This window comes from Rana temporaria, chromosome 9 (genome assembly GCF_905171775.1).
Source record: "Rana temporaria chromosome 9, aRanTem1.1, whole genome shotgun sequence".
Taxonomy (NCBI): Eukaryota; Metazoa; Chordata; class Amphibia; order Anura; family Ranidae; genus Rana; species Rana temporaria.
This window is the reverse complement of record NC_053497.1, coordinates 146,956,358-146,984,348: the sequence shown is the minus strand read 5'-3', so window position 1 is coordinate 146,984,348 and position 27,991 is coordinate 146,956,358. Positions and strand designations below refer to the sequence as shown.

Sequence of the window (27,991 nt, the reverse complement as noted above, 5' to 3'; positions counted from 1 at the left end):
TGATGTATGGGGGGACTCTGATGTTTAAGGGAGGCTCTGATGTGTTTTGTGAATCACCCCAGGCTCAGGTTTTGCACTGGAGACATGTGTTTCCATATTAGACGGGGCTGCCTCTTTGCACACTTATCAATGTTGCAGTGACATATCACATGAGCGCTCTGCTTCCTGGCAATCTACAGACAGGGCCTGTGTCCGGACACTGTGCTGTCACCTGGGACAGGTGTATACAGAGACCCCCCCCCCATCTCTCCTCTCTATGTGCCCACCGAGGAGAGCGGGGACCTATCAGAGGACTACACTTCCCTACATCCTCCAGCCCTCCGTCTGTGCCCGCGCACACCCCCTAGCGGCGGAAGATGACCATTGCGATTTAAATCTCCCAGGAGCCGCTTGTTAGATGCGCCTGAGCTGGCAGTGTGGGGAAGGAGCCGAGGAGGAGAAGCGGGACCGCGCAGATCGAAGGGGTCCTGCACATCCCCCCTCCCACTGTCACCGGGGACAAGGTGTGTGTGTGAGAGAGAGAGAGAGAGAGAGAGAGAGAGAGAGAGAGAGAGAGAGAGAGAGAGAGAGAGAGAGAGAGAGAGAGAGAGAGAGAGAGAGAGAGAGAGAGAGAGAGAGGAAGAGGCACCATCCGCACACTGTCAGCAGGAAGCCTTCAACATGGGCAACCGAGGAATGGAAGAGCTGATCCCTCTGGTCAACAAGCTTCAGGATGCCTTCTCAGCCATCGGACAGAATGCCAACCTAGATCTGCCGCAGATCGCTGTGGTCGGGGGGCAGAGCGCCGGGAAGAGCTCTGTGCTCGAGAATTTCGTGGGCAGGTAAGAGGAAGAGAGGGGAAGATGGTGAGGAGGATGATGATGATAGTGGTGGGGATGAGGATGATGATAGTGGTGAGGAGGATGATGATAGTGGTGAGGAGGAGGATGAGGATGATGATAGTGGTGAGGAGGAGGATGAGGATGATGATAGTGGTGAGGAGGAGGATGAGGATGATGATAGTGGTGGGGAGGAGGATGATGATGATAGTGGTTTGGAGGAGGATGAGGATGATGATGATAGTGGTGAGGAGGAGGATGAGGATGATGATAGTGGTGAGGAGGAGGATGAGGATGATGATAGTGGTGAGGAGGAGGATGAGGATGATGATAGTGGTGGGGAGGAGGATGATGATGATAGTGGTTTGGAGGAGGATGAGGATGATGATGATAGTGGTGAGGATGTCTATTCCAGCATCCATGGAGAAGTGGATTAGGAAGGCAGACACAAAGCAGATTTATTATCCTGCAGCAGATCCCTGTGTGTAAAGCTTGCCCAGCTCCCCCTGATACATCTGTCATCATCTTCTGTAGGAGAACAATGACTGATACATAGAGGTGCAGCAGGGACATGACACCATGGCATTGGTCACATTCACCTTGAGGCTGGGGGGGGGGGGGGGTACATTATATCTACAAATACTCTTATTGTACTGTATAGGGCTGTGTTTTCCTTCCTTCTGCTCACCATTCTCATTCATGCAAATGCTATAAAAGATGAGAAATGGATTGCTGTAAGGGGTTAATGTGCAGCAGGGATGGATGGAGGATAAAAAAACATGGAGGAGGTGCTGAAGAATACAGTACAGTCACTCCTGCAATGGAGAGAAAGGGAGGGGGCTACTGAGGCAATGTCATCAGTTTACATGGTGGAGTAGGGACTTCCAATCCATCATTTCTTCCCTTCTCTATGTGTACGAGTCGGAAACGCCGGCCGGGCACGCGGCGAATTGCAGCCAATTGTAACCCCTGTTTGGTTGGGGAAAAATGCATCAAGACATCCTTTGCCAAAATGTCGAGCCATTTGATAATTTGTGGGTGATCTGGTTGGAATTGCTTTAAAAATTGCCATGTGTATTGGGGGGGGGGGGGGTTATTAAGACTGGAGCACAGGAGCAGCCATGCATGGCAACTAATCAGGTTGTAGCTTTCATTTACCAAGCTCTAGTGTACAAGCTGAAGAAAGGATCTGATAGTTTACTATGCACAGCTAGCTGCTCCAGTTTTAGTAAATTCCCCCATCGGGAACTAATCAGCTTCTTTCTTCGGCTTGGAAAATGAAACTAGAACCTGATTGGTCACCATGCCTGGCTGCTCCAGATTCTGTCTGCTCTAGTCTTAGTAAATTCTCCGTATTGTCTTCCCCTGCTCTTACTACACTTGCACTAAATACTGATGTCTGATTGGCTGGAATGACAAATATCTCGTTTTTTCCATACATTTTATTTTATCAGCAGTGCTGTAATCCAGAGAATGCGCTCAGCTGTCCCCTTTCTCCAACATACAAGATGACAGCTGACTGGTTGTTATGGGTTAATAACCTTTGCGGCTTGCTCCATGCTTGATTAATTCAGGGCCCTCAGCGTTTTTTTTAATACAGCGGCGCAGAACGCAATGATTCTGCTCAGTATGCGGTATCCCATAGCAATGCAGATCACTGGCATTACAAGTCAATGGGGAAATTTGCTATGGGCTACCACACAAAGCCCATTGAAGAGTGACATGCTGCTGCTTGATGTGTTCCACCAGATCCCTGTAATGAAGTGCAGTTGTGAAAATGTCATTCAGCTTTTTAATTGATCCATTTTTTGGTATTGAAATGATTCCAATAAAAGCTACAGTATGAAGGATTACAGAAAGCAAATGTTCTCTTTGCTCGGAAGGGGGGATGTGTACTTGGTGCTGTGCGGACAAGAGGTACCAATGATGGCAATTTTTCAAGGTGACACTGGCGTACACGCTCCATCACTGCACATTTCTGCCACACATCAGCCAAGGGTGAGGACGATGAAGGATGACAGTATACTTGCTAGCAAACGTCTTGTCATCCTAAAGCAGGATGTTTTTCGGGGCATCTGTAAGCATGGAACACACAATGTAGAACAAACATGACTATGCACACATTCACACAACACAGCCTTGGAGTCCCAGGTTCACACAAAGGCTGCGATTCCTGGGTGTATCACCCTGTGTACTGCTTCTTTGTCAGCACGGGCATTGATGGGTTAATGGGATTTACACACTGCAAAGGTGAAAGCTCAAGGGAGCTGACAGAGCATCCAACAGATAGCAGCTGGTGCCTGCAGGATAGCCTTGTATCAGATACTGTACAACAATGGGGGGTGAGGTGTGTTTAGGTGACTCTGGCCCTTTAAGAAATACAGCAAAGGAGGAGGCAAAGGTTCCTCCATCTTTGTGTGAAGAATTGAAGAGGGATTTTTGGTTTTGTTCATTCTCTGACTTGTGGTCTCTTAATGAACTAGGAAGATTTGGGCAAATTTGGAAACCGTGGTTGTTTTTGATGTGCCAACAGATCCTGAGTGCAGTGATGACGTGTTCTTGAGGGAAACTTGGCACAGCACTGTGCGCGAATCTGTAGGTAAAGCCCAATTCCAGGTATGGGTATTTCTGCATAGTCCAGCTTAGGCCCATGTAACTATGCATGATCCATACTTGGTAGACCCCCACAGAAGCTAGAAATCAGTGTAAAAGGCACCGCTAGTACAGTGATCACCGCTATACCAAGTGGCTGCCCTTCTGCTTTGCAAACACAGTAGGTCACTCGCTCGGCACGGGTCGCATTCTGTGAACATTTTGCATGTACTCAATGAATACAAAGCATTCTCTGATTAGATGAGGTGGAGATTGTTATGTTACATGCTACCTCTTTCAATCAGAGATCACTTTGCATTCATTGAGAACATGCAAGTGTTCTCTGAACTGCACCAGTGCCAAGCATCTGACCCCCTGTGTTCACTAGGGCTGGGTTCACATCATCGCCGCATGTGGCTCCCAGCAAGGGTCCGGTGTGTCCTGGTTCACCGTTTTTAGGTCTGATTTCAGCCCAAATTTTTGTCTGAATTCAGACCTGAAATGGACCAAAAAACACACAGGGCTTCCGGAGCCGCAGTGGAGATACGTGAACCGGCTCCATAGAGAAATCTCCTGCTATTGCCAATTGGATGTGGAGAACCCCACATCCAATTCTCAAAGGTGTGAACCCAGCCTGAAGGGGTTGATTTACTAAAAAAAGACTGTGCACTTTGCAAAGTGAAGTTGCACACTGCAAAGGCAGTTGCTCCAGAGCTTAGTAAATGCGCAGAAGCTCTTCTGACTTCCATAATCCAATCATGTGCAAGCAAAAATGCAGTTATTTTTATTTTCCTTGGATGTGATTGGGTATTTTTTGCAAAGTGCACAGTCTATTTGCCTTTAGTAAATCAACCTCAAGGCATCAGGTCAGCTACTCAGCACAGGACTCGGACTCTAGCGACAGTCAATATAGTACCGGTGCCCTACTACAGTGTTTTTCAGCTTCCCAGGAGACCTTGCAGGTATGGATCATGCACATTTACCTCTTTACCTCCAAGGCGTACCAATCTAACTGTGCAAAATAATCCATACCAGCTTTAAAGCCTGTCCAAGAATGACATTGTACTGTGTTGCAGCTTACAGCCCTTTTATGTAGCTGCATTCGTTTTATTTCCAGGATTTTTTTTTCTTGTTTTTTATTCTTCTTTTATTTTTTACCTAATGATTCTGCCAGTAACATTCTTCCTGTCCTAGGGTGAACAATACTGACTTGCCATACTGTATCTATGAAGGAGCAGCTTTGTCACCCTAGTCCGAAAAATCTTTATGGACTACAGAATACCTCCATATCTCCTCCTCTCTGTAACAGAAGGGGGAGATGTACTGTACTCTACAGAGATAGCTGGATGACTGTCTTTTCTCCGCTCTCCCCTATGGGGGGATCGGATAAACACGGACCGTGTGTCCGTGTTCATCCGATCCGCTCTGCAGATGGAAGGAAAAATAGGGTTTTCTTCCGTCTGCAGAATCGGATCTTTGCGGAGGCGGACGAGATCGGGTGTCAGCGGATGTTTATCTACTGACATCCGCAATCTCATAGGGACCAATGTATGTCCCTTTTTCATCTGCAAACGGATGGATGAAAAAGCGGACATACGGTCCGTAGGTGTGAAAGGGGCCTAAATCTCATAACTGAATTGGACAGACATACAAATGCTTTGTAAAAAAAAAAAAAACGCTGCTATGTATGTATGCATTTAGCAAAATTTTTTAACTGTTTCCATAGAGCCCAGCTCACAGAAAAGGTAAACACAGGAGAAAAGGCATACACATGAATGCTTGGTTTTTTATTAAAAGGAGACAGATATCACGTTTTGAAGGTGTAGGAGGTTTGCCTGGATCACATGAAATGAAAGACCTAAAAAATATAATATTACCCATCTGCTGCCATTTTAATGTGTTGGCTACCTGAGAAGGTTTGGGCTAAAGTTTCTGCTTCATTTGGTGCTGGAGTATTAGAGCTTGAGGCCCTAAAACGTGACGGATGCAAACCCTATTTTGCATCCGTCAGGCGGGTCGGATCGGATGAAAACGAAAAGACGGTTCATTTTCATCCGATCCCCCATAGAGGATAGCACAGATCGGATTGGTCCGTCTCTGCACAGTGTGCAGAGACAGATCTGTCATCTGCCGGCTCAGCAGAGATCAATGGAGCGATCCCCACTGAGCAAGCAGATGTTTAAAAACGGATTCTCACGGGATCCACACATATGAAAGGGGCCTAAGGCTTGGTTCACACCATTGCGAATTGGGATCCCTGCATCCAATTCGCTATAGCAGGAGATTTTAATCTGCTCTCTATGGTTCTGATTTACATATATCCCTGCAGACGGTCTGGTGCGTTTTGCACAAAAACGCTGTGCGTCTTTTGGTTAGTTTCAGGTCCGAATTTAGCCCGATATTCAGGCTGAAACTGGACCTGAAACGATGAACCAGCACGCACTGGACCACTGCTTGTGAGTCGCATGCGGCTTATATGTGAATCATCCAAATAGTGATTTTAGTGAAGAAGTATTCATACCCCTTGAAAGTTTCCACTATTTGTCATGTTACAACCAAAAACGTAAATGTATTTAATGTGATAGACCAACAAAAAGTGGCATATAATTGTGAAGAGGAAGGAAAATTATAAATGGTTTTGATTTTTTGTTTACAACTAAATATGTGAAAAGTGTGGCGTCAATACTTTGTAGATCCTCCTTTCACTTCAATTACAGCTGCGAGTCTTTTTGGGGATGTCTTTACCAGCTTTGCACATCTAGAGAGGGACATTTTTTTCTTCTTTGTAGAATAGCTCAAGCTCTGTCAGATTGGATGGAGAGCGTCTGTGAACAGCAATTTTCAAGTCTTGCCACAGATTCTCAAATGACTGGGCCATTCTAACACATGAATATGCTTTGATCTAAACCATTCAATTGTAGCTCTGGCTGTATGTTTTGGGTCATTGTCCTGCTGGAAGGTGAACCTCCACCCCAGTCTCAAGTCTTTTGCAGACTTGCGCCCCTTTCACACTGAGGAGTTTTTCAGGCTGTACAGCGCTAAAAATAGCGCCTAAATACTGCCTGAAAAACTCCTGCCCAGCCTTCTCAATGTGAAAGCCTGAGGGCTTTCACACTGAGGCGATGCGCTGGCAGGAGAGAAAAAAATCTCCTGCAAGCAACATCTTTGGAGCGGTGAGAGGAGCAGTATGTATACCGCTCCTTCCCATTTAAAACAATGGGAAACCGCAGTAATACCGCCCGCAATGCGCCTCTGCAGGGCGGTATTAACCCTTTATCGGCCGCTAGCGGGGGTTAAAACCGCACCGCTAGCGGCTGAATCCCGCGGCAATTCCGACGGTATAGCGCCGCTATACCACCACCGTGCCTCACGTGTGAAAGGGGCCTAACAGGTTTTCTTCTATGATTGCCCTTTTATTTGTCTCCTTCCATCTTCCCATCAACTCTAACCAGCTTCCCTGTCCCTGCTGAAGAAAAGCATCCCCACAACATAAAATCGCAATAAAATACATTTAAGTTTTTGGCCATAACATGAAAAAATTTGAAAAATTTCAAGGGGTATGAATACTTTTTTTTAAGGCACCATAGGTGATAAGTTGAGTTAGTTTAATCCCTGGTTCACAATTATGTGATGCAGGAAATGCAGCCAATTCTCTGTTTCCTGCACTGCATTGGAATCTCACAGCGTCCATGCGATCTGCTGCCGGTGTCCATGCCGGACTCACATTGCATGGGTGTGATGAAAAATGTCCCATCCCGCACCAACATCTGGTTCACATTGGTGCGTTTTGACATGCAATGTGACATGTCAAATCGGCGGCAATTGCTGGCAATGGCACCGTCCTAATCAATGCAAAGCTGAATTTGTGGCACTGCATCGATTTCAAAAAGTAGTTTCTGTACTAATTTTTGGGATTTCAGGGTGCGATTTCCATTGACATCTGTGCAGAACCGTGCACAGATGTCTGTGAAATTGCGGCCAAAATCAGGACTGACAAGCGGGAGTGAAATCATGCGAGTTCAGCTGAACTTACATGGCTTCATTCCCGCAGCCCAGTGTCAACCTGGGCTTAATCTTCGATAATCGGGAGCCAGTTTTCTCTGATGGTGATCAGAAACACACACAGATCCATAGCTCCTCTCTGTTTGTGTGCATTAAAATTAATTTGTGTATTTTTCCCAAAACAATTTGCGCTAGAAAAACCACTGTGCAAATACCCTGTGATTTGAAAAATTGCAAAACCCACCAAGTTATCCTCCACGGTCTCTGCTAAAAAAAAAAATACATAATGTTTGGGGGTTCTAAGTAATTTCCTAGCAAAAAAATACAGATTTTTACTTGTAAACAAAACATGCCAGAAAAAGGCCTGGCCTTCAAGGGAATTTTGTAACTTTGCACTAAACCTAAGGCTGCATTCACACTTCGGCGTACAAAATCGCGGCGACAAATAGCAGCGTTTTGTACCGCGATTTGCGGCGACAAAACGCTGCGATTGTGAATGCAGCCTTCACCCCCTCTATGGAGATGGTTCACATCTCCTATGCCGAACGCCGAAAGCCGCCTGAAAAAAGGGTCTGGGACTTGTTTTCAGGCGGCAGGCGTTCGGCGTGGAGATGTCCATAGACGTGCATGTGTTTTCGTCCCTCTGGCGTCTCGGGGCTGCTGCGGCGTCACACTACAGGCGACAAAACTCCTAGGTGTGAATGGGGGCTAAGGAATAGGAATTAAAAAAAGCTATAATCCAGTATTTGGGTGTTTTTGTCTGTAAATTTAATTGGCACCAAAATGTCCTGTTTCTAAAAACTACCAGTCCTAATTTATTTATAACAACAAAACAAAAGGTACCAAGCCACTGCTGGAGACTGCTAAGAAAGAGAGCTGCAGAGCACACCCAATGGCTTCCATCAAGCCAAGCTTGGTTTATGGTTCCTTCCTTGGATTTATACAATGATATAAATAAATAACTAATATTAATACAACTGTCCTAAACAATCAAACATGGCAGTCCATCTCACTGGGGTTTATTTACTAAAACTGGAGAGTGCAAAATCTGGTGCAGCTCTGCATAGTAGCCAATCAACTTCAGCTTGTTCAATTAGACCCCCTTTCACACTGGGGCCACCCGTACATTCACGGTAAGGGTGGTCATACATTATACAATTTTCCTGTGCAACTTTCCTTTAGATCAGTGGTCTCAAAGTACCGGCCCGCGGGCCATTTGCGGCCCGCGGACCAGTTATAAATGGCCCTCAGGCAGGGTGGAAGTGGGGGGAGCAAAGAGTAAAAAAAAAAAAAAAAATTTTTTTTTTTTTTTTTTGTGAGCTGGTGCTATCTGGTGGTGAGCCGTTGGTATTACAAGTTATTACCACCAGATGTGAGCTGGCGCCATCTGGTGGTGGCCGTTGGTATTACAAGTTAAGCATTACAAGTTAAACAGCAATTCTAATGTCATTTTACACTATTTTCACTGCCATCTTCTTCCCTCTAATTAGAACCCCCAAACATTATATATATTTTTTATCCTAACACCCTAGAGAATAAAATGGCGATCGTTGCAATACTTTCTGTTACGCCGTATTTGCGCAGCGGTCTTACAAGCGCACTTTTTTGGGAAAAAATTACACTTTTTTTCATTAAAAATAAGACAACAGTAAAGTTATCCCCATTTTTTTTTAATATTATGAAAGATAATGTTACACCGAGTAAATTCATACCCAACATGTCACACTTCAAAATTGCGTCCGCTTGTGGAATGCCGACAAACTTTTTTACCCTTTAAAATCTTCATAGGTGACGTTTAAAAAAATCTACAGGTTGCATGTTTTAAGTTACAGAGGAGGTCTAGTGCTAGAATTATTGCTCCCGCTCTACCAATCGCAGCGATACCTCACATGTGTGGTTTGAACACTGTTTACATATGCGGGCGCTGCTCGCGTATGTGTTCGCTTCTGCGCGCAAGCTCGTCGGGACGGGGTGCGTTTTCTGGCTCCTAACTTTTCTAGCTGGCTCCTAGATTCCAAGCAAATTTGTCAAACCCTGACTTACACCAGTGCTGGTGGTAATAATGCGCTCGCTGACACCAGTACTGTTGTTTTTGAAGTTTGAAAGTTTGCATGCGGCCCCCCATGGCATATGAAAACTTGTCTTGTGGCCCTCAGGTAATTTGAGTTTGAGACCCCTGCTTTAGATTAACCATATAATATGAGGTCAAACCTAAATACTTTCAATTTATATGCAATCAATTAATAAGTAAATTGTAAGGCGTTCGGCCAGCTTAAGAGCCGGTTCACACTGGGGCGACTCGTCGCGTCCAATTCTATTCACCAGAACTGTTCTAATAGGAGCGACGCAAGTCGCTCCGAACAAAGATAAAGGTTCTTGTACGACTTCGGGGGCTACTCGGGGCGACTTGCATTTAATATATATACAGAAGTAATTTTGCAAGTCGCCTCTGAAGTCGTCTTCAGGACGACTTGCCGAGTCGCCCCCGAAGTCGTGCCGCCCCAGTGTGAACCGGCTCTTAAGGGGTTGTAAAGGTTTGTCTTTTTTATTTTCTAAATATGTTCCCTTAAGCTAGCGCATTGTTGGTTCACTTACCTTTTCCTTCGATTTCCCTTCTAAATGTTTTTTTTCTTTGTCTGAATTTCTCACTTCCTGTTCCTCCTCAGTAAGCTGTTCTGGCTGACTAACCCCCAGCCAGAACGGCTCGGATGACGGGGGCAAGCTTACTGAGGAGAAACAGGAAGTGAGAAATTCTGACAAAGAAAAAAAACATTTAGAAGGGAAATTGAAGGAAAAGGTAAGTGAACCAACAATGCACTAGCTTAACCTCCCTGGCGGTATGATTCTTTCAGAAAAAAGGTGCTGAAAGCGGTACCATTATTTGCAAGGAAATTTGGCGTTTTATATTGTAGGTCTGTAATTTTTAGGAATAACTCACTTAAATCTGACCAAACAAGATTCTAATAGGCATCCCGGGTATGACATTTTTTTAAAAACAAAATTATAAATTATAATATAATAAATAATTATAAATAATTATAACAAATAATAATATAATTATAATAAAAATTATTCAATAATGTAATCAAATCAAAATCACTGAAATTTGCTCAGTTGCAGAATTGTCGCTGTCATTACTTTTATATTTTTTTATGACGAATTTCCCCACAAATCGCTATCGCACAATTCTGCAAGTGATTATAATTTATTATCGCTGTTTTCTAGCTGATCTAAAACCATTTTTGACATAAAGGGACACTTTTGGTTGGTATGGACAATATACAGTTTGCAGGCAGAAAAAAAGGTTTTTATTATATAAAAGAACATGTAGGACACTGGGCAGACCACTAGGGACAAGGGGGTGTGTATTTTTTACATACAGTATACTGTAATCTATAAGATTACAGTATACTGTATGTATTGTGTTTGTTTACGTTTTTGAATTTGGCGCCGTTCTCCACTCCCGTGCGTCGTAACGTCGCAGGGAACGGAGATCGGCAGCACAGGAGGACGCTGTGTGAATCGAGCGGGACCCGCTCGCTCACACAGCGCCGTGGCATCGCTGGATCCAGGGACAAGGTAAGTAAACAGTGCCTGTGGATCCGCTCGCAGCATGAAAATCTAACCCCGAGTCAGACCCGGGAATACCGCCAGGGGGGTTAAAGGAACCTATTTAGAAAATAAAAAACTAACCTTTACAACCCCTTTAAAGCACCGGTCATTTTAGTGTGGTTTACCGCTGTTTAAGGATCGCATTTGCGCCGCTTTTTGGCCACTAGCGGGGCGCTTTTACCCCCCAAAAAAGGGGTTAGAAACTCTTGTTATGCGGCGTTTCCGAAACGCTTTTCAGGCGCTTCGGAAGCACTGCCTATTTATTGCAATGGGCAGTGGCGTTTTAGGAGCGCTGTATACAGCACTCCCAAAGATGCTGCTTGTTTTTCTAACATCCCGCAAGCGCACCGCCCGGGTGTGAAGGCACCCATTTCAATGAATAGGAGGCAGTTTCCAGGCGCTTTGAAGGCGCTAATTCTAGCGCTAAATCGCCTGAAAACTGCCTCAGTGTGAAAGGGGTCTTAAGCTTTAAAACCTGGAAGCTAATTGGTTTCTATGTAGAACTGCACCAGATTGTGCACTCTCCAGTTTTAGTAAATCAACCCCACTGTGTCAGTCCTTAGGCCATCATTTATCACTAGCAGAATTAGTTATGCCCATACCAATACAACAAAGTACAGTGACATTTTGGCCTGTTTTTGGAACATTGTGCCTGAATGATTGATGCACTTAAAACTTGAAGCAGAGGTGATCCCAAGAACCATGATAACATTTAACATCATTTCATATGTCAAATCAACCTATCATCAGATATATTTTTTACATGTTACATTCTAACTTATGTGCATGTTTTATACTGCCAGGTATTGATTTCCTCTCAAACAGATAACATCTCCCCTGACAATGCCTTAATCTGCTTTTCTCTGCAGAAGGACAGTGCCATCTTTGTAAAGGTGTCATCCAGGGTCAGTATCTACTGTACTTCCTGGACTGAGATGCTAGTTCACCAATGACAGTCATCTAAATCCCGGTGCCTTATTATACAGAATTTATATAGCGCTAACAGTTGACAGTACAGTTACAATACAGAGAGATCAGAGGGCCCCTTCTCGTACAATCTAGAAGGGGGTCAAGTGGAACAAAAGGCAATAACTGTGAGGGATGAGCTGATGGAGAAAATGAAAATACAGTTGTTAGGTGTGGGTAGGATAGGCTTCTCTGAAGAGGAGGGTTTTTAGGGATCGTCTAAAAGCTAATAGAGAAGGAGATAATCAGAAAGATTGGGGTAAGGCATCCCATAGGATTGGAGAGGCTCTGGAAAAATCAGACGAACGATTGTCCAGCTATCCTCAATTTTTCACAGCAGGTCAAAGCCGAGGATGGTACAAATTGTATGAAAATTCTCAAACAGCAAAGGCTTTTTTGTTTATTGTTTACGGATCACATTTTTCTTGTACGAAAACCATATGAAAACAGTACACATGAAACGAGAATCGTTCGTTCTGTTCATGAACATGAACATTTTTAGAGTTTGTTCCTTCCGAAATTCTCATTTGGAAAGTTCTATTCAGATGTCGAAAGCTGTGCACACACTATACGAAAATTAAACGATCGTGTTTTGTACAGAATTTTTTTCAGATTTTTCTCATAGTGTGTAACCCACTAAGGCACCTTTCACACGGGGAACGTCCGTTTTGACGGACTCCGCTTGCTCAGTGGGGATCGATCCGTTGATCTCCGCTGAGCAGGTGGATGACAGATCCATCTCCGTTCAGTGTGCAGAGAAGGACCTGTCAGAGTCCCGTTCTTCTCTATCGGGAGATCGAATGAAAAAGGACCGCCTGTCCGTTTTCTTTTAAACTGATCCGCCAGAGGAATGAAAAACATGACCACCATCCATCTTGAGTTTTTGAACGGTATCAAATATGTCACTGCTGACATCCGTCGCTCCGTAGAGGTGAATAGATTGTCCCATCAGGTCCGCCTGAAAAACAGACAGGCGGACATGATCGGACAGCATGTGTAAAAGGGGCCTTAAGACCCCTTTCACACTGCAGCGCAGCTAAAACAGCGCTAAAGGGGTGCTCGTTTTTGCGGCGCTTTTCGGTTGCTAGCGGGGCGTTTTTTCACCTTTAAAAAAAAAAAAGGGTAGTAAAAACAGTTTTTCAGTGCTTTCAAATCGCTTTTAGTCCGGGTTCACACTTATGCGAATTGGTTGCGGCTTAAACCGCATCCAATTCGCATAACATTATAAAATACATTGATTTCAATGAGGCTGGTTCACATATATGCGATGCATGCGCACTGCGCATTGCCGAAAAAACATGTGCGTTTTCTAGGCATTGCGGCGCGGCTCAAGTGCGAATTCAGGCCCATTATCTTCTATGGGTACGCATCTTATTCGCACGTGTGTTCATTTCTCTTCAGGATTTCTCTCATTCAGCTCAATATACTTCCCCCCTCCCCCTTCCCTCTCCCAGGTCTCCAAATTCGCATCTAAAATGGAGTTGATCTGCTGAACAGTTCTCTTATCTCTCTCGCACCACACTAGTGTGAATCCGGCCTTAAGGCACTTGGAAGTGCTGCCTATTCATTGCAATGGGTAGGGGCGTTTTGGGACCACTATTTATAGCGCTCCCAGGCCACCCCAAGGATGCTGCCTGCAGGACTTTTTCTAACGTCCCCCAAGCGCACCGCCCCAGTGTGAAAGCACTTATAGCAAAGAATGGGAGGCAGTTTTCATGCGCTTTTTACAGGCTATTTCAAGCACTAAAACTCCCGAAAACTGCCTCAGTATGAAAGGGGTTTAATAAGGGTTCTTTCACACACTTAGCAGAAGTTTAAAGCCTCGTACACACGATAGGATCGCCGGTCTGAAGGACCGTTTTCATCAGTCCAACCCGATCGTGTGTGGGCCCCATAGGTTATTTAACCTTCGGTCAAAAAAAGGTCAAAACCAATCGTTAGTATGCAAAAGCATCGGTTAAAAATCCACGCATGCTCAGAATCAAGTCGACGCATGCTTGGAAGCATTGAACTTAGTTTTTTTCAGCACGTCGTTGTGTTTTACGTCACCGCGTTCTGACACGATCGGTTAATTAACCGATGGTGTGTAGGCGCGACGGACCATCAGTCAGCTTCAGTCGGCTCCTTCGGACCGTTCTCATCGGATGGACTGATCGTGTGTACGAAGGCTTTACATTTTTTTCTTTCCGAGGTAAACAGGTGAAAAGGTCTATGCCTGCCCATAGACTAACGTGGACCTTCTAATTGGACCACCCGTGTGATAGGTGCCCCAAGGAAATGATTCAGTCCGCCTGCAGCAAACTGATGACATCATCTCAGCCTAGCTACAGTCACTTTATCAAGGATATCTCTTTAATGATACAGATTTAGATTTTTTCTTTTTTTTTTATATACTATTGTACAGTATATGGTGGCATGTCAAGACTTGTAAAGTTAATAATAGGTTAATTCTCAAATGTTCTGTGAAAAGTTGTTTCACTCAGCCGCTGAGTGGAGATATACAACTGCTGCCTGATTTGCTGTCCATGGTTGATGGTGCATGGATTGATGCCATCCCTGATTATTTAGGACAGTTATATTATTTTACATAATTTGTCATACATACTGAATGGAAGACTTTCCTTTTCATCTCCATTTATTTAGTGGAAAGTTATCACCTTGCCGTTTTTGTCTGAGAAATGGAAATTTTATGAAAAGCAGAATCTCATAGCTAGCAGATAAGAATGGGGGGAGGGGGGGGGGGTCAGTTAAAATCAGCAGCGTTTTATTTTCTCTGAATGATAAATTATTCCTAACAGGGATGTTTTACAGCACATAGGGGGAAAGCTTTTTGAAGAAGTGTTCAGTCTTTTCCAAGGACATCCTAGCACTGTATAAACCCATAGTAGTCCGAGTGACTGACGTTCTGAAGTGCAACTGTTCTACTAGATTGCTGCAATTACCTCGTTATACTATTTGTAGGGTTAGTGATTAGGGATGGTTGTTTGGGGTCCCCATATATCAGGTTCAGGGATGCTAAACATTACGCTTTCAGTTTTTGAGAGCTTCTATGCATTTGTTCTATAAAGGGTCAGTCTGTCCAAAAGTGATATTTTAATTATATAAGGTGGAGCGTGGTGGCCTGAGTCAGCCCTACATTTTTATATATCTGGAATCTTTTTTTAATTCCTGACACTGTTTCTGTCCATCTGCTCACCTTCTTGTGTTCTGGCATTCTCCACAATTAATCATTTAAATTAAAGCGGGGGTTCACCCGTACATGACACTTTTCCCCCTTAGATTGATGCTCGTTTTGTCTAGGGGAATCGGCTAGTTGTTTTAAAATATGAGCTGTACTTACCGTTTACGAGATGCATCTTCTCCGTCGCTTCCGGGTATGGGCTGCGGGACTGGGCGTTCCTATTTTGATTGACAGTCTTCCGAGAGGCTTCCGACGGTCGCATCCATCGCGTCACGATTTTCCGAAAGAAGCCGAACGTCTGTGCGCAGGCGCAGTATAGAGCTGCACCGACGTTCGGCTTCTTTCGGCTACTAGTGACGCGATGGATGCGACCGTCGGAAGCCTCTCGGAAGACTGTCAATCAAGAAGGAACGCCCGCTCCCGAAGACCCATACCCGGAAGCCGACGGAGAAGATGCATCTCGAAAACGGTAAGTACAGCTCATATTTTAAAACAACTAGCCAATTCCCCTAGACAAAACGAGCATCAATCTAGCATCCATCTAAGGGGAAAAATTGTTTTATGGGTGAACTCCCGCTTTAAGGAAATGCTGACCACAGTAGAAGGGCAAACCCCCAAAGATCTCACTAAGACAGTCCTCTAGAGATTTAAGACTTTGGGGTCAGTTCATAAGTATTAGTTCATTCATGCGATGTGAAGGTCACATCACTCATTTTCTGGAAATATCGTACAAGTTAATAGGAAAGTCAGTTCATCAAAGTAAAACATCAAATATGAGGTAAATACGACAAAAAAAAAAATCTGATAAATCATTAGTCAATTCACTCATAAACAAACACATTCATTATTTATCATCTGCCAGAACTACCTTCCTCTGGTCCTGCGAAAAAAAAAAAAGCCAAAAATAACGGTAAATTTAAGTGAGTATTTAACACATTCGATAAAAAACACATGTTTTTAGTGGATTGGCTACTTTTGAGATAAATATCGCATTAGTTATTTTAACGACTTTAGCCTCGAGCCTGTTTTTCAGACTCTGTTTACAAGTTAAAAACTATTTTTTTTCCCTAGAAAATTACTTAGAACCCCCAAATATTATTTATATATATATATATATATATATATATATATATATATATATATATATTTGTAACACCCTAGAGAATAAAATAGCGGTCATTGCAATGCTTTTTGTCACACCGTATTTGCGCAGCGCTCTTACAAGCTCCCTTTTTTTTTTAAAATATCACTTTTTTGAGATAAAAAGTAAGACAACAGTAAACTTAGCCCAATTTTTTTTTAATATTGTGATGGATAATGTTATGCCGAGTAAATTAATACCCAACATGTCACGCTTCAAAATTGCGCCCGCTCGAGGAATGGCGTCAAACTTTTACCCTTAAAAATCTCCATAGGCGACATTTAAAAAATTCTACAGGTTGCATGTTTTGAGTTACAGAGAAGGTCTAGGGCTAGAATTATTGCTCTCGCTCTAACGATCGCCGCAATACCTCACATGTGTGGTTTGAACACTGTTTTCATATGTGGGCACTGCTAACGAATGCATTTGATTCTGCGTGCAAGCTTGTCGGGACAGGGCGCTTTAAAATAAAGTTTTTTTTCTTATTTATTTTACTTGATTTTTTTGTTTTTAAAAAAAAAATAAAAAATTGGGTCACTTTTATTCCTATTACAAGGAATATAATCATCCCTTGTAATAGAAAAAAAACATGACAGGTTCTCTTAAACATGAGATCTGAGGTCGAAAAGACCTCCGATCTCATATTTAGACTAAAATGCAATAAAAATAAAATAAAAAATGTTGTCATTTGAAAAAATGACAAAAATGGCCCTTTAACCACTAGTACCCAGCCGTGGGTCGCATGCGCGCGCCCGCGGCGCGCTCCCGCGACCCGGTCCGAAGCACCGGGACCGCGGGACTCACGGACCCGATCGCCGCTGGAGTCCTGCGATCGGTCCCCGGAGCTGAAGAACGGGGAGAGCCGTGTGTGGGGACCACATAACATATTCTCAATCTGAGGTCCCAAATACTTGAAGTACCACAAATTTTGCATTGACTGCATGAGCCAAGGTCATAACTTTATACATAGCCGCAAATATGACTGCAGCAGGGCCCAGCACCACGAGGGACAAGGTACTATTTGGCTGCAGAATGAAATGATCAACCCTGTTTGTCCAATTACCATTATTGTATATGAACAGAGGGAGCGTTCATAAAACTGTCACATAACAAAGGTGCTGTCAGGACTGCATGGAAGAAAACAAAACTTTTATTATCTGGCAGTTTTTGAACGTTCCCTCTGCATTAGCTGCCCAGAACATCTGTTAATAGCAGTGGGCTCAGGCAGACGGCTTCTGTGGGGGGTTACAACTGACTTCCAGACAAAAGTGATGTCCTTAAAGGAAGGTAATACAGGAAATTTGCTGTCAGAGCCAAACAGCTGTCTCCGGTTAGCAAAGGTACTCATAGACATCAGATGACAGTCATCTGATCCAGTCATTTTCAGATGGACAAGCAACAATTTCATACCTGAGGACAATGCCCAGGGCTGGATTCCAGACAAGGCCACCGAGGTCAGGCCTCGGGGCGGCAGGGGTGCAGGGGCGGCGCCACGACAACATGGGGGGTTTAAAAATCCTGGCCTCGGTGGCCTTGTCTGGAATCCGGCCCTGGGGATGCCGCATTTACTATTACTACTGATTCCGCCCACACTCATTAGGAGCCGCCCCCGGGCCAAGCCACTCCACCTACTTGCACTCTCTCTGTGCTCCAACAACACATAACCGCCCACCCATTCACCACCCAGTCTGCTCCAGTATCAACACAGCGCATCCTTGCCCCGCCCCCTGTGTCCTCGGCCACCGGATGCTGCATTCTCCAATTAGTGGATTTGAACCTCCTAAAGGTCTCCACGACAACGCACAGCGCTCTCCCCTCTCACTGGGGGGGACCAATAGGAGTGACCGGGGTCGCGGGATTCAGAGACAGGGGAGAGCTGGACCTGACCATCCGATCCATTAAGAGGGGAGAGCCCGAGATCCGGACCGGACCATCCGATCCATAGAGAGGGGAGAGCTGGGACCTGACCTACCGATCCGATCCATACAGAGGACTGAGCCCGAGATCCGAACTGGACCATCCGACCGATACGGAGGGGAGAGCCTGACCCCACCGGTGGCTCGTAGGTGGGTGCTGAGTACCAGGAGATCTGACCCTCCTCCATTCACCATACACTCTGCATATCGTGTGAGGCCCCGTACACACCAGAGGATATCCGCTGGAAACAGTCCGCCGGACCGTTTCCAGCGGATAAATCCTCTGGCGGATTTGGATCTGATGGCTGTACTCACCATCAGATCGAAATCCACGCGGAATCCATCCGCGGTGACGTGTCGCGCCGTCGCCGCAACGTGCGCGACGCTGGAAGGTAAAGACTTCCACGCATGCGTCGAATCATTACGACGCATGCGAGGGAGGGGAGCGGACGGATTGATCCGGTGAGTCTGTACAGACCACCGGATCAATCCGCTGGACAGGATTCAAGCGGATAGATTTCTTAGCATGCTAAGAAATTTTTATCTGCTTGAAATCCGTCGGCTGGATTTTTTTCCGCCGATAAATGTCCGCTCGGAAGTACACACGACCGGATCTATCCGCTGGAACTGATCTGCGGATAAATCCCAGCGGATAGATCCGGTCGTGTGTACAAGGCCTAAGGGGCGAATGGCTACAGAAGAGGGCACATTTTAAATTGATGGGCAGAGGCATCCCCTGTAGCCATTCTATAAGCATAATAACAATATACTGTCACAAGTATTGAAAACTCCCATCAACCTTTTTATCATCTCTGTCCATCATTTCTGTAGCCATCCACCCTTTGCACCCTTTGCACGATATAACAGTAATAAAACCGCCTCTTGCAGATTCGCCCTTTGCACGAGATAACATTAATACACCCACCCCTTGCTCTGCATGAGCATCAGGAGCGTGCCGCTGCATTGTGGTCATTGCGCAAGCGCCCTGTAACAGCGGACTCAGTTATTCTTCGACTATTTTCAAAATCCGCCGGGGGATCTTTTTTCGGCAGGACACCGGCCGGTGTCCCCCCAGTATTGCGCAGGTGCAGCACAAACCACAACAGGCTGACAAAAATAGCTCAGAGTCAGCTGAACATGGCGCCTGCGCAATGACGACCATCTTGTGACAGACGCTGCCGCACGCTCCCGATGCTCGTTCCACTCTGCAAGGGGACGGATGCATTACTGTTATATCGTCTAAGGGGCGGATAGCTACTGAAGAGGCCAAGATTTCAATTGATGGGCAGAGCTGAAAAATTGGGGGTGGTATTAGCAATATACTCGTGCAAAGCCGCCCAACAACATTGCAAAAGCCGCCTTTCATTTGTTTAAATTTGCCCCTCTAAAACATATAGTATATTGCTAATACCACCTGTCATTGCGCAGGCGCCGTGTTTAGCCGACTCTGAGCTATTTATGTATCCTCATTTCTATCACATGGGGGGGGGGGGGCTCAGAAGCCCCCTGTGTGATGGTGTGTGTGTGTGTGTGGGGGGGGGGGGTCGGCGGCATTGAAGGACCCGGCCTTGGGACAGCAAAGGGAGTAAATCCAGGCCCAACGATGCCATCAGCTTCTGATGGAGGGATTCTGACAGGCATGGCTGATCATACATGTTTATGGAGCTCTCTTAAGAATTTTTACCATAAGGGCTTGTTTACACTGGCGTTGTCCTCTGAAGAAGCAATCTGCAGTGGATCACATTTTAGAGGGTATTTGACAGGCAGTGGGGAGATACCGTGTTGCCTCCTCACTGTGGATTGCTTTTCAGAGAGGTGGCAATAATAGCCGCATGTGACAATGAGCCCTAAGTCATCCAAAACTTGGTAATGCGGTTCGCAAAGAGGAATAACTTGCTCTCTTGCATAACCACAGGGGATAAAGAAAAGAGGTCAAGCGAGAGAGCCCTTATGGCATATTATTCAGAGTTACAGAATATGAGATCATTATAAAACAAAGACGATGTAGATGATAGGACTTGCACCTGTGGAGGTTGTGAATGATCAAAACATAATGGCAGACGTATCCTATGTTCAGCGCCTGTGGGGAATATTTCTATCTCCATGCAGGTATAGAGATAGTCAAGTTCAATGTTGGTAAAAAAACTTGTACAAATGTTTTCAGGAAAGTCTAGTGGTCAGCGCAATAAAGAAATTGTTGACACTTGATGACATTCATCCGTTTTGGTCATTTTGTAGTCAAAAGCTGTTTAAAATTGTCTGTTTTATCATCATTAGGACTCATGTTCATGGGTGTTGGTTTCACATATGTTTGACCTCCTTTCTTTGTGTTGCATTGTGATTAGGGATGTCAAATTTCCAGAAATGTTGAAGCCACGGGGAAAAAGAAAATTCCCCTGTTTATTTTCCAGGAAATATGGACATTTTCAATAACAAAAGAAAAAATCAGCGTGGAGTAGTTTTACAAATTTAAAGTCATTTTGTTACACTGGGAAGGCAAAATGCAGTGTATATAAAAGTATTATGCTTGAAATAAAAGTGCAGCTTTTTCAGTAAATTAAAATAGTTTTTTTTTATTACAAATGGATCAGTGTTCTCCTGATTTTCAGGTGTCATTTTCTCTATAAAGGAAGAGATTGTGTATTTTTGGGAGGCTGCGGTTTGTAACACTTTCTTACTTGAAGATGCTGCTGGAGAAGAAACACTTTGTGATGATCCAGAAGCAGCAAAAATCGTTTTTTTGGAATGAGAACTCTGAAGGGAAAACCTACTTGCATTTTTATTCTGGTCCTCATCATTTCATTCCATGTAGTATTTTTTAATGTCTTTAGGGCACTTCTGGCATGCCAGGGTGTGTTTTTGGCACCCTTGTAGGATTTAGAAAATAATATTTCTTCTCACAATATTTGAAAATTGCAGCCTTGCTCTCAGCAGTGTTTCCATATTCTAGATGTTGGTCTCACCACTTTACTGAGAGGAGGAAATGAAAAAACTATTTACTAACCAGACTATAAATACAAATTATGCTGGGATGGTGGAGAATATTAATAGGTGTCATTTAAAGGTTATAAAGATAAACTCATTTGTCAAACAAATGTACCTGTCAATTAAGACAGGTACATTTGTGTGAGAAATGAGTTTATCTTTATAACCTTTAAATGATTCCATTAAAGAATTAGAGTGTTACTTGAATTGTGTTCCAGGAATTGCTTGTCTTCAGCTAAGGCAAATTAGAATAGTTTAGGACTTAACATAAAGTCTCAAATCTTCCACTTAAGCGAAGTTCCAGCCGTTTCTGTGTCTATTAACCGATTGCCGACCGCCGTAAACGCACTTATACGTCGACAGAATGGCACGGCTGGGCAAATAGGCGTATCCAGCCTATGTGGTTAGGCGCACGTGCCACTAGTGTGGGCACCCAGCTGTGACAGCTTGTGGCTTCACACTGTGCGGGTCACGCACCTGAATACTCGGGCAATCTTCTGGGACCTGTGACATATCACCAGAAGATTGCAGGGAGGGCGGGGAAGAGGAGTACTTCCGCTTGAGCCGCCTAGGTGGCCTGAGTGGAAGTGGGAGCTGGGTACCTGTCAAAACCAAATACCCCGCTGGACTAGAACCCTCTTTATCATTTTTGAGGGCCTACTCACAGTGACTAAGTTTCAGCAAGGTCTCAATCTCAGGATTTTCCTACCCTCATTCATCTTCATATTGATATACAGGGCAATTATCCTGACGACCACCTCTCAGAGATAATAATGTCTCTGTAATGCACTATATTCATAACCCAAAGATTACTTTTCTTGTCTACTTCTGTTATGCCCACATGTTCCACTGAGGCCTTACTAAAGACATAACTGGTCTACCAAGCTCTTCCCCTGATTATTCCATACTCTCCTCCCCTCATTTGTTTTGTACCAGTTCTTGTATGATTCAGAGCATGCAAGGATTGTTTGCTGCTCTGCACAGTGTTCAATTAATCTGCATTTTCTTAAAAATATAAATAAAAACGATTGAAACAGAAAACGAAATACCCGCTCCCCCCCTCAAAAAAATGACATGCCAAATGTGGCATGTCAGGGGGTGAGGAGTCCTTAAAGCGTGATTTTCACTTTTGGGTGGAACTGTGCCTTAAGGTCTTCATACCATGTCATAGATATAGTATTTATTATTGTAAAATAACGTATTGCACATGTTTTTTTTATTTTCAATGGCTTTAAAAAAAATGGGGCATTTAACCACTTAAGGACCGCCTCCTGCACATTTACGTCGGCAGAATGGCGCGGCTGGGCACATGCACGTATTGGTACGTCCCGTGCTAGTACCCAGCCGTGGGTCGCGGGCGCGTGCCTGCGGCGCTCGCCTGCGACCGGGTCCGAAGCTCCGGGACCCCTGGACCCGATCGCTGCTGGAGTCCCGCGATCGGTCCCCGGAGCTGAAGAACGGGGAGAGCTGTATGTAAACACAGCTTCCCCGTTCTTCACTGTGGCGGCGGCATCGATCGTGTGATGCCTTTTATAGGGATACACAATCAATGACGTTACACCTACAGCCACACCCCCCTACAGTTAGAAACAGACATGAGGTCATACATAACCCCTTCAGCGCCCCCTTGTGGTTAACTCCCAAACTGCAATTGTAATTTTCACAGTAAACAATGCATTTTAAATGCATTTTTTGCTGTGAAAATGACAATGGTCCCAAAAATGTGTCAAAATTGTCCGAAGTGTTCACCATAATGTCGCAGTCACGAAAAAAATCGCTGATCGCCGCCATTGGTAGTAAAAAAATATTTTTTTTTTATAAAAATGCAATAAAACTATCCCCTATTTTGTAAATGCTATAAATTTTGCGCAAACCAACCGATAAACGCTTATTGCGATTTTTTTTTTTTTTTTACCAAAAATATGTAGAAGAATACGTATCGGCCAAAACTGAGGAAAAAAAATGTTTTATATATATTTTTGGGGGATATTTATTATACCAAAAAGTAAAAAATATTGAATTTTTTTCAAAATTGTCGCTCTATTTTTGTTTATAGCGCAAAAAATTAAAAACCGCAGAGGTGACCAAATACCACCAAAAGAAAGCTCTGTGGGAAAAAAAAGGACGCCAATTTTGTTTGGGAGCCACGTCGCATGACCGCGCAATTGTCTGTTAAATCGGCGCAGTGCCGAATCGCAAAACCTGTCCGGGTCCTTTAGCTGCCTAAAGGTCCTGGTCTTAAGTGGTTAAAAAAAAAATTCCCAGGCCTATCTATCTCGAGTGGTGATGCAGCATGGCCTATTGAAGTGCATTTAACCTGCAGGCAGAGTAGGTCAAATGAAACCTTTTCTTGTTATTTTCTGCATTTTCCATTCAAACGCATGCGTTCAGCGCTTCATGGAATGGAAATGAATGTTTTTGACATGAATGCCTGTCTACATGACCTCATAGGGTTGCAAGGGCATGTGAGGGTGCATTCACCTGTTTTCTGTGCGCTGCAATGTGTAAAACAAAAACTCTGCTTGTGGCATTCTTTGATTTGCTTTCCATGAAACCTCACCTTCCATAGGGGTAAATAGGAACCAAATAAGACACATAAAAAATGCACCACACCTCTCACGCTGCAGTAAATGTGGTACATGGAGGAGCTTCAACATTTACAGTTACATTTATTTTCAGTGTTCAAAACCCTGCATCCCAATGCCCTGGGAAGAACGCACCATGAAATATAATAAGGAAACATAGGTGAAAAATAATGATTTTTTTTCCCTGTTGCACACGACTTGATGTAAGGCCGGCGTAGAATAGCTATATGCGTTCTGAAATCAAAGACAATAGCTAAAGTGGTTATCATCGACTTAATTTATGCTGTGTGACACAGTGTGGGACACTGGCAGATCTGTTGCATAGCAACAAAAGGAAGCATTGTACAAATGGCAGTAAAAAGACTCCCCCGTTTCTAGAATGCGCAATCATGGGCTTTTTTCTTTAACCCTTTTTCTGCTGGACACCTGAAAATGACACGATACTCCTCCAAATCATCAAATTACATTTTTTTGGCTGCTGTGATCTGACTTCCTTAAGAGGGTGGCTACATTCGTACTCCACTGTATGTAGGAATGTAGCCACCCTCTCTTGCTCGCTCCCGAAATGGACTAAGGACAATGGGATTTGTAGTGAACATGGGAAGTACACTTATCTGCAACTAACGTGTGCTGTTTGTGCCAAATGAATTGAAGTGAGGGTAAAAAGGAGAGGTTTAGTAGCTCACAGATTATGTTACAAGGTGGATAGAAAGAAAAACAGCTGCGCTATACAAAAAATATAAATAAATAAATGAATAAGTGAATGGTGAGCGGCTGGCACACAAACAAAGTATATGGCAAAATGGGTAATAAAGTGCAGCGCTGCACTTTATTACCCATTATGTTACAAGGTGGCAAAAAAACACGGTAAGAAATTATTTCATGAAAAATAGATTACAGGGCCATAAGTGGTATTTACTATTTTTGAAGAAGGTGGGGCGGTAAAATTATATTCTCTAACCTCGTCCAGTCAGAGAACACTTTGCACTCATTCAGAAAAGGCAAAGCACCCGTGCCAAGGGGCTGACCTCCTGTGTTCAGGATGCAGCAGGGCAGCCATTCAGCATTAGAGCCAGTTAGTGGAGATCACTGGAGTTGTGATGTCTACTACAAAGATTTCCAGCAGGTATGGCATATGCATAGTTACATTGGTCCAAGCTGGAACAATGTAATTATGTTAAAAAAAATCCCATACCTGGAATTCTTCTTTAAATATTATTTTCTATTTTTAAAGATAAAACAGTTAACTGTTAATAGGTAACATTTACATTTACAGTGTACATTTAAAACTGCATAGTTTGGCAAAAAAAGTCAAATCAGAGGTATGCAAACCTGCAAATAAACGATGTAAACCCTAAACCAGGGGTGCCCAACCTTTTGAAGAGCAAGGGCCACATACGTGACTTGGTAACCGGACGCGGGCCACAATAAGAGGAGCGGGTGGATGGCACCCCACTTGGCTTTATAGAGCCCACTCTACTCTCAGCACACCAAACTCACAGGTAATAGAAGTCTATGGCTCAGTGCAGGTAACCCACAGGTGCACTTCTCTGTACCTGCGGATCAGTTTGAAAGCAGCTCAGTAACCACTGCAGAACAGGTATGCCCATATATAATTAACTTACCATTAATAACGGTATTCTATTTTATTCCATCCCAGAGCAGGAGGTCGTGGGCCACATCAGAGGGCTCCGCGGGCCACATGTGGCCCCCGGGCACTGGTTGGGCACACATGCCCTAAACCTTTACCATGTTATCTATTTGGCTTCTGTTTTTCATACCTGTAGGTATATAATGTTTGCATATATTTTTATTTATTATACCATTTCAAAATATTTTAACATTTTCTTTTTAATTCTATATGAAGGTCACAAGGGAGCTGACAATCGAACATTGTTGATCGTATATATACAAAATAACAGGTCTTCTTGGAGATATCGGGGGTCTAAATAGAGGCAAAGCACAGGCTCACTTTGAAGGTTAAGGGGTAAGGCCCCTTTCACATGATCTTAAATCGCTAAGAACTTACCAGTACATATGCAAAAAAACGACATACAAAACATTAAAGTGACTGGAAATGCATTTTTTTTTAAAACAAACTAAGAGTTTTATACTTTCCTGCTCTATGCAATGGAATTGCAGACAGCGGCCCCAAAGCTTTTCTTGGGCCTCCTGCCAGTGCTTCTTCTCTGATGAGTGCCCCTATAGGCCACTTTCTATTGGGGGAACATGTGTGGGCTCGCTCCCGAGCCTCGCTGTCTGAGTCTATAGATGCAAACAGCAGGGCTTGGCCTCACCCCTTTCTCCTTCATTACTGGCTTTGATGGACAGCAGTGGGAGCCAATGGCTATCGCTGCATCAGCAAAGCCTGTGGGAGCAGGAAGTGAGGGGAGAGAGCCGCTGCAGACGGGCACAGTGCTGGATCGAATGAGGGCCTAAGGTTAATACAAGGGGGGGCTGAGGGGTATACTACCCACACATTTTTTTCCTTAATGCATTGAATGTATTAAAGTCAAAAACATTTAGGTTTTATAACCACATTAAGTAGGTTGAATGGGGCCTGAGGTTATTGAGCCCAGAGGCCCAGCAGGAGGACAGAGTACTGAGTTTTCACAGGACAGTGCTGGAGAGTAGAGATGAGCTCAGGCATCCTCCGAACTCATCTCTAGGCAAAATTCTTTTTTTTTTTTTTTTTTACTCCAATGAACAGCAGGCCATGCTCTTCCTGCCCCTCAGTTCACATAAACCAAGAGGGTGAGCTACAAAGCGGGAATGACCCAACCACAGCTCATTAGTGTAAAATAGGAGCACAAGTTCGGCTATAGATGAATTTGGAGGATGCTCAAGCTTATCACTACTGAAAAGCAGATGAGTATCAAAGTGAAAGCTGTTTTGTTTGTATTTTTGTGCACAGCAAAGCCAAGATGCATTTGCTGCGTGGGCCGCTAAAAATTCAGTTTACTCAAGTATTTTTAACACCCCTCTAAACGCAAGTCTAAATGAGCCCTTATGGTCTGAACAGGACTTTAAAGTAAACACTGAATTATCAACACAGCGACGCTATGTTAGATAGAGATCACCGGTCTTGTTTTACCACGCACCTTATTAGATCTTGTGTGTATTTCATACCATAAATTCCCCTTCGCAGATGATCACATTGATTTTCCTGCTACAGATGGTTAATTTATGCTAATAGTATTCATTATCTGATTCATATTCACTTGTTTGTTATCATTTGGCCGCATAATCAAGGAAAAATGCATTTGAACAATATCATGGACTTTATAGGCACAGGGTGCACAAGACTTGATAAAAGGTTATTTTACTTTATTACAAAAAAATTATTAAAATATAAACATAGTATAAAATAGCATAATACAATCTCCTTGTTATGAAAGCTGCAGTATATCTGTTACAAGGCAGAACATCTGTATACCCTGGCCCAGATTCAAGAAGCTATTGCGCCGCGCAACCATAGGTTGCGCGGCGCAATAGCTGTTTTGCTCCCGCGTAGCGAATGCCCCTGATTCAGGAACATCGCTACGCGGACTGCAGCCTAGGATATGACAGACATAAGCCTCCTTATGCCTTCATATCTCAGGCTGCATTCTTGCGTTGGCCGCTAGGGGGCGCGGCCATTGTGATCGGCGTATAGTATGCAAATTGCATACTACCACCGATTCACAAAAGTTGCGCTGGCCCTGCGCACGCAAGGTACGGAGTTTCCGTACGGCGACTTTAGCGCAAGGTTGCTCCTGCTAATAGCAGGGGCAGCCAATGCTAAAGTATAGCCGCCCTTCCCGCTCGTGAAATTTAAATTTCACGTCGTTTACGTAAGTGATTCGTGAATGGCGCTGGACGCCATTCACGTTCACTTAGAAGCAAATGACGTCCTTGCGACGTCATTTGCCGCAATGCACGTCGGGAAAGTTTCCCGACGGAGCATGCGCTGTTTGCTCGGCGCGGGAGCGCGCCTAATTTAAATGATTCCCGCCCACGGCGGGATCATTTACATTAGGCGCCCTTACGCCGGGCTACTTAGCATAGCGCCCGCGCAATTTACGGAGCTACTGCTCCGTGAATCGCGGGCAAATCGAAATATTTGCGTGGGCGCAGAGCAAAAATCGTTGCCCTTTGCCCACGCAAATATTGCGCGGATCTACCTGAATCTGGGCCCCTGACTACAACAAAAT

The 27,991-nt window shown here is 44.1% G+C and overlaps 1 protein-coding gene across 17 annotated transcripts in view; it reads left to right on the top strand.

Annotated features, from left to right (window-relative positions):
* The first annotated feature begins 374 nt into the window (after positions 1–374).
* DNM1 (dynamin 1) overlaps positions 375–27,991 on the top strand; it is a 226,670-nt gene continuing 199,053 nt past the window's right edge. For 6 of the 17 annotated variants that reach the window (XM_040324787.1, XM_040324783.1, XM_040324786.1 and 3 more), the window contains exons 1-2: positions 376–513; positions 594–821. In XM_040324787.1, the coding sequence (XP_040180721.1) occupies positions 398–513; positions 594–821 (344 nt within the window). In that variant the 5' untranslated portion in view covers positions 376–397. Of the gene's footprint in view, positions 514–593; positions 822–27,991 lie in introns of all 17 variants that reach the window. The other 11 variants (XM_040324785.1, XM_040324791.1, XM_040324789.1 and 8 more) reach the window with 5 other exon arrangements.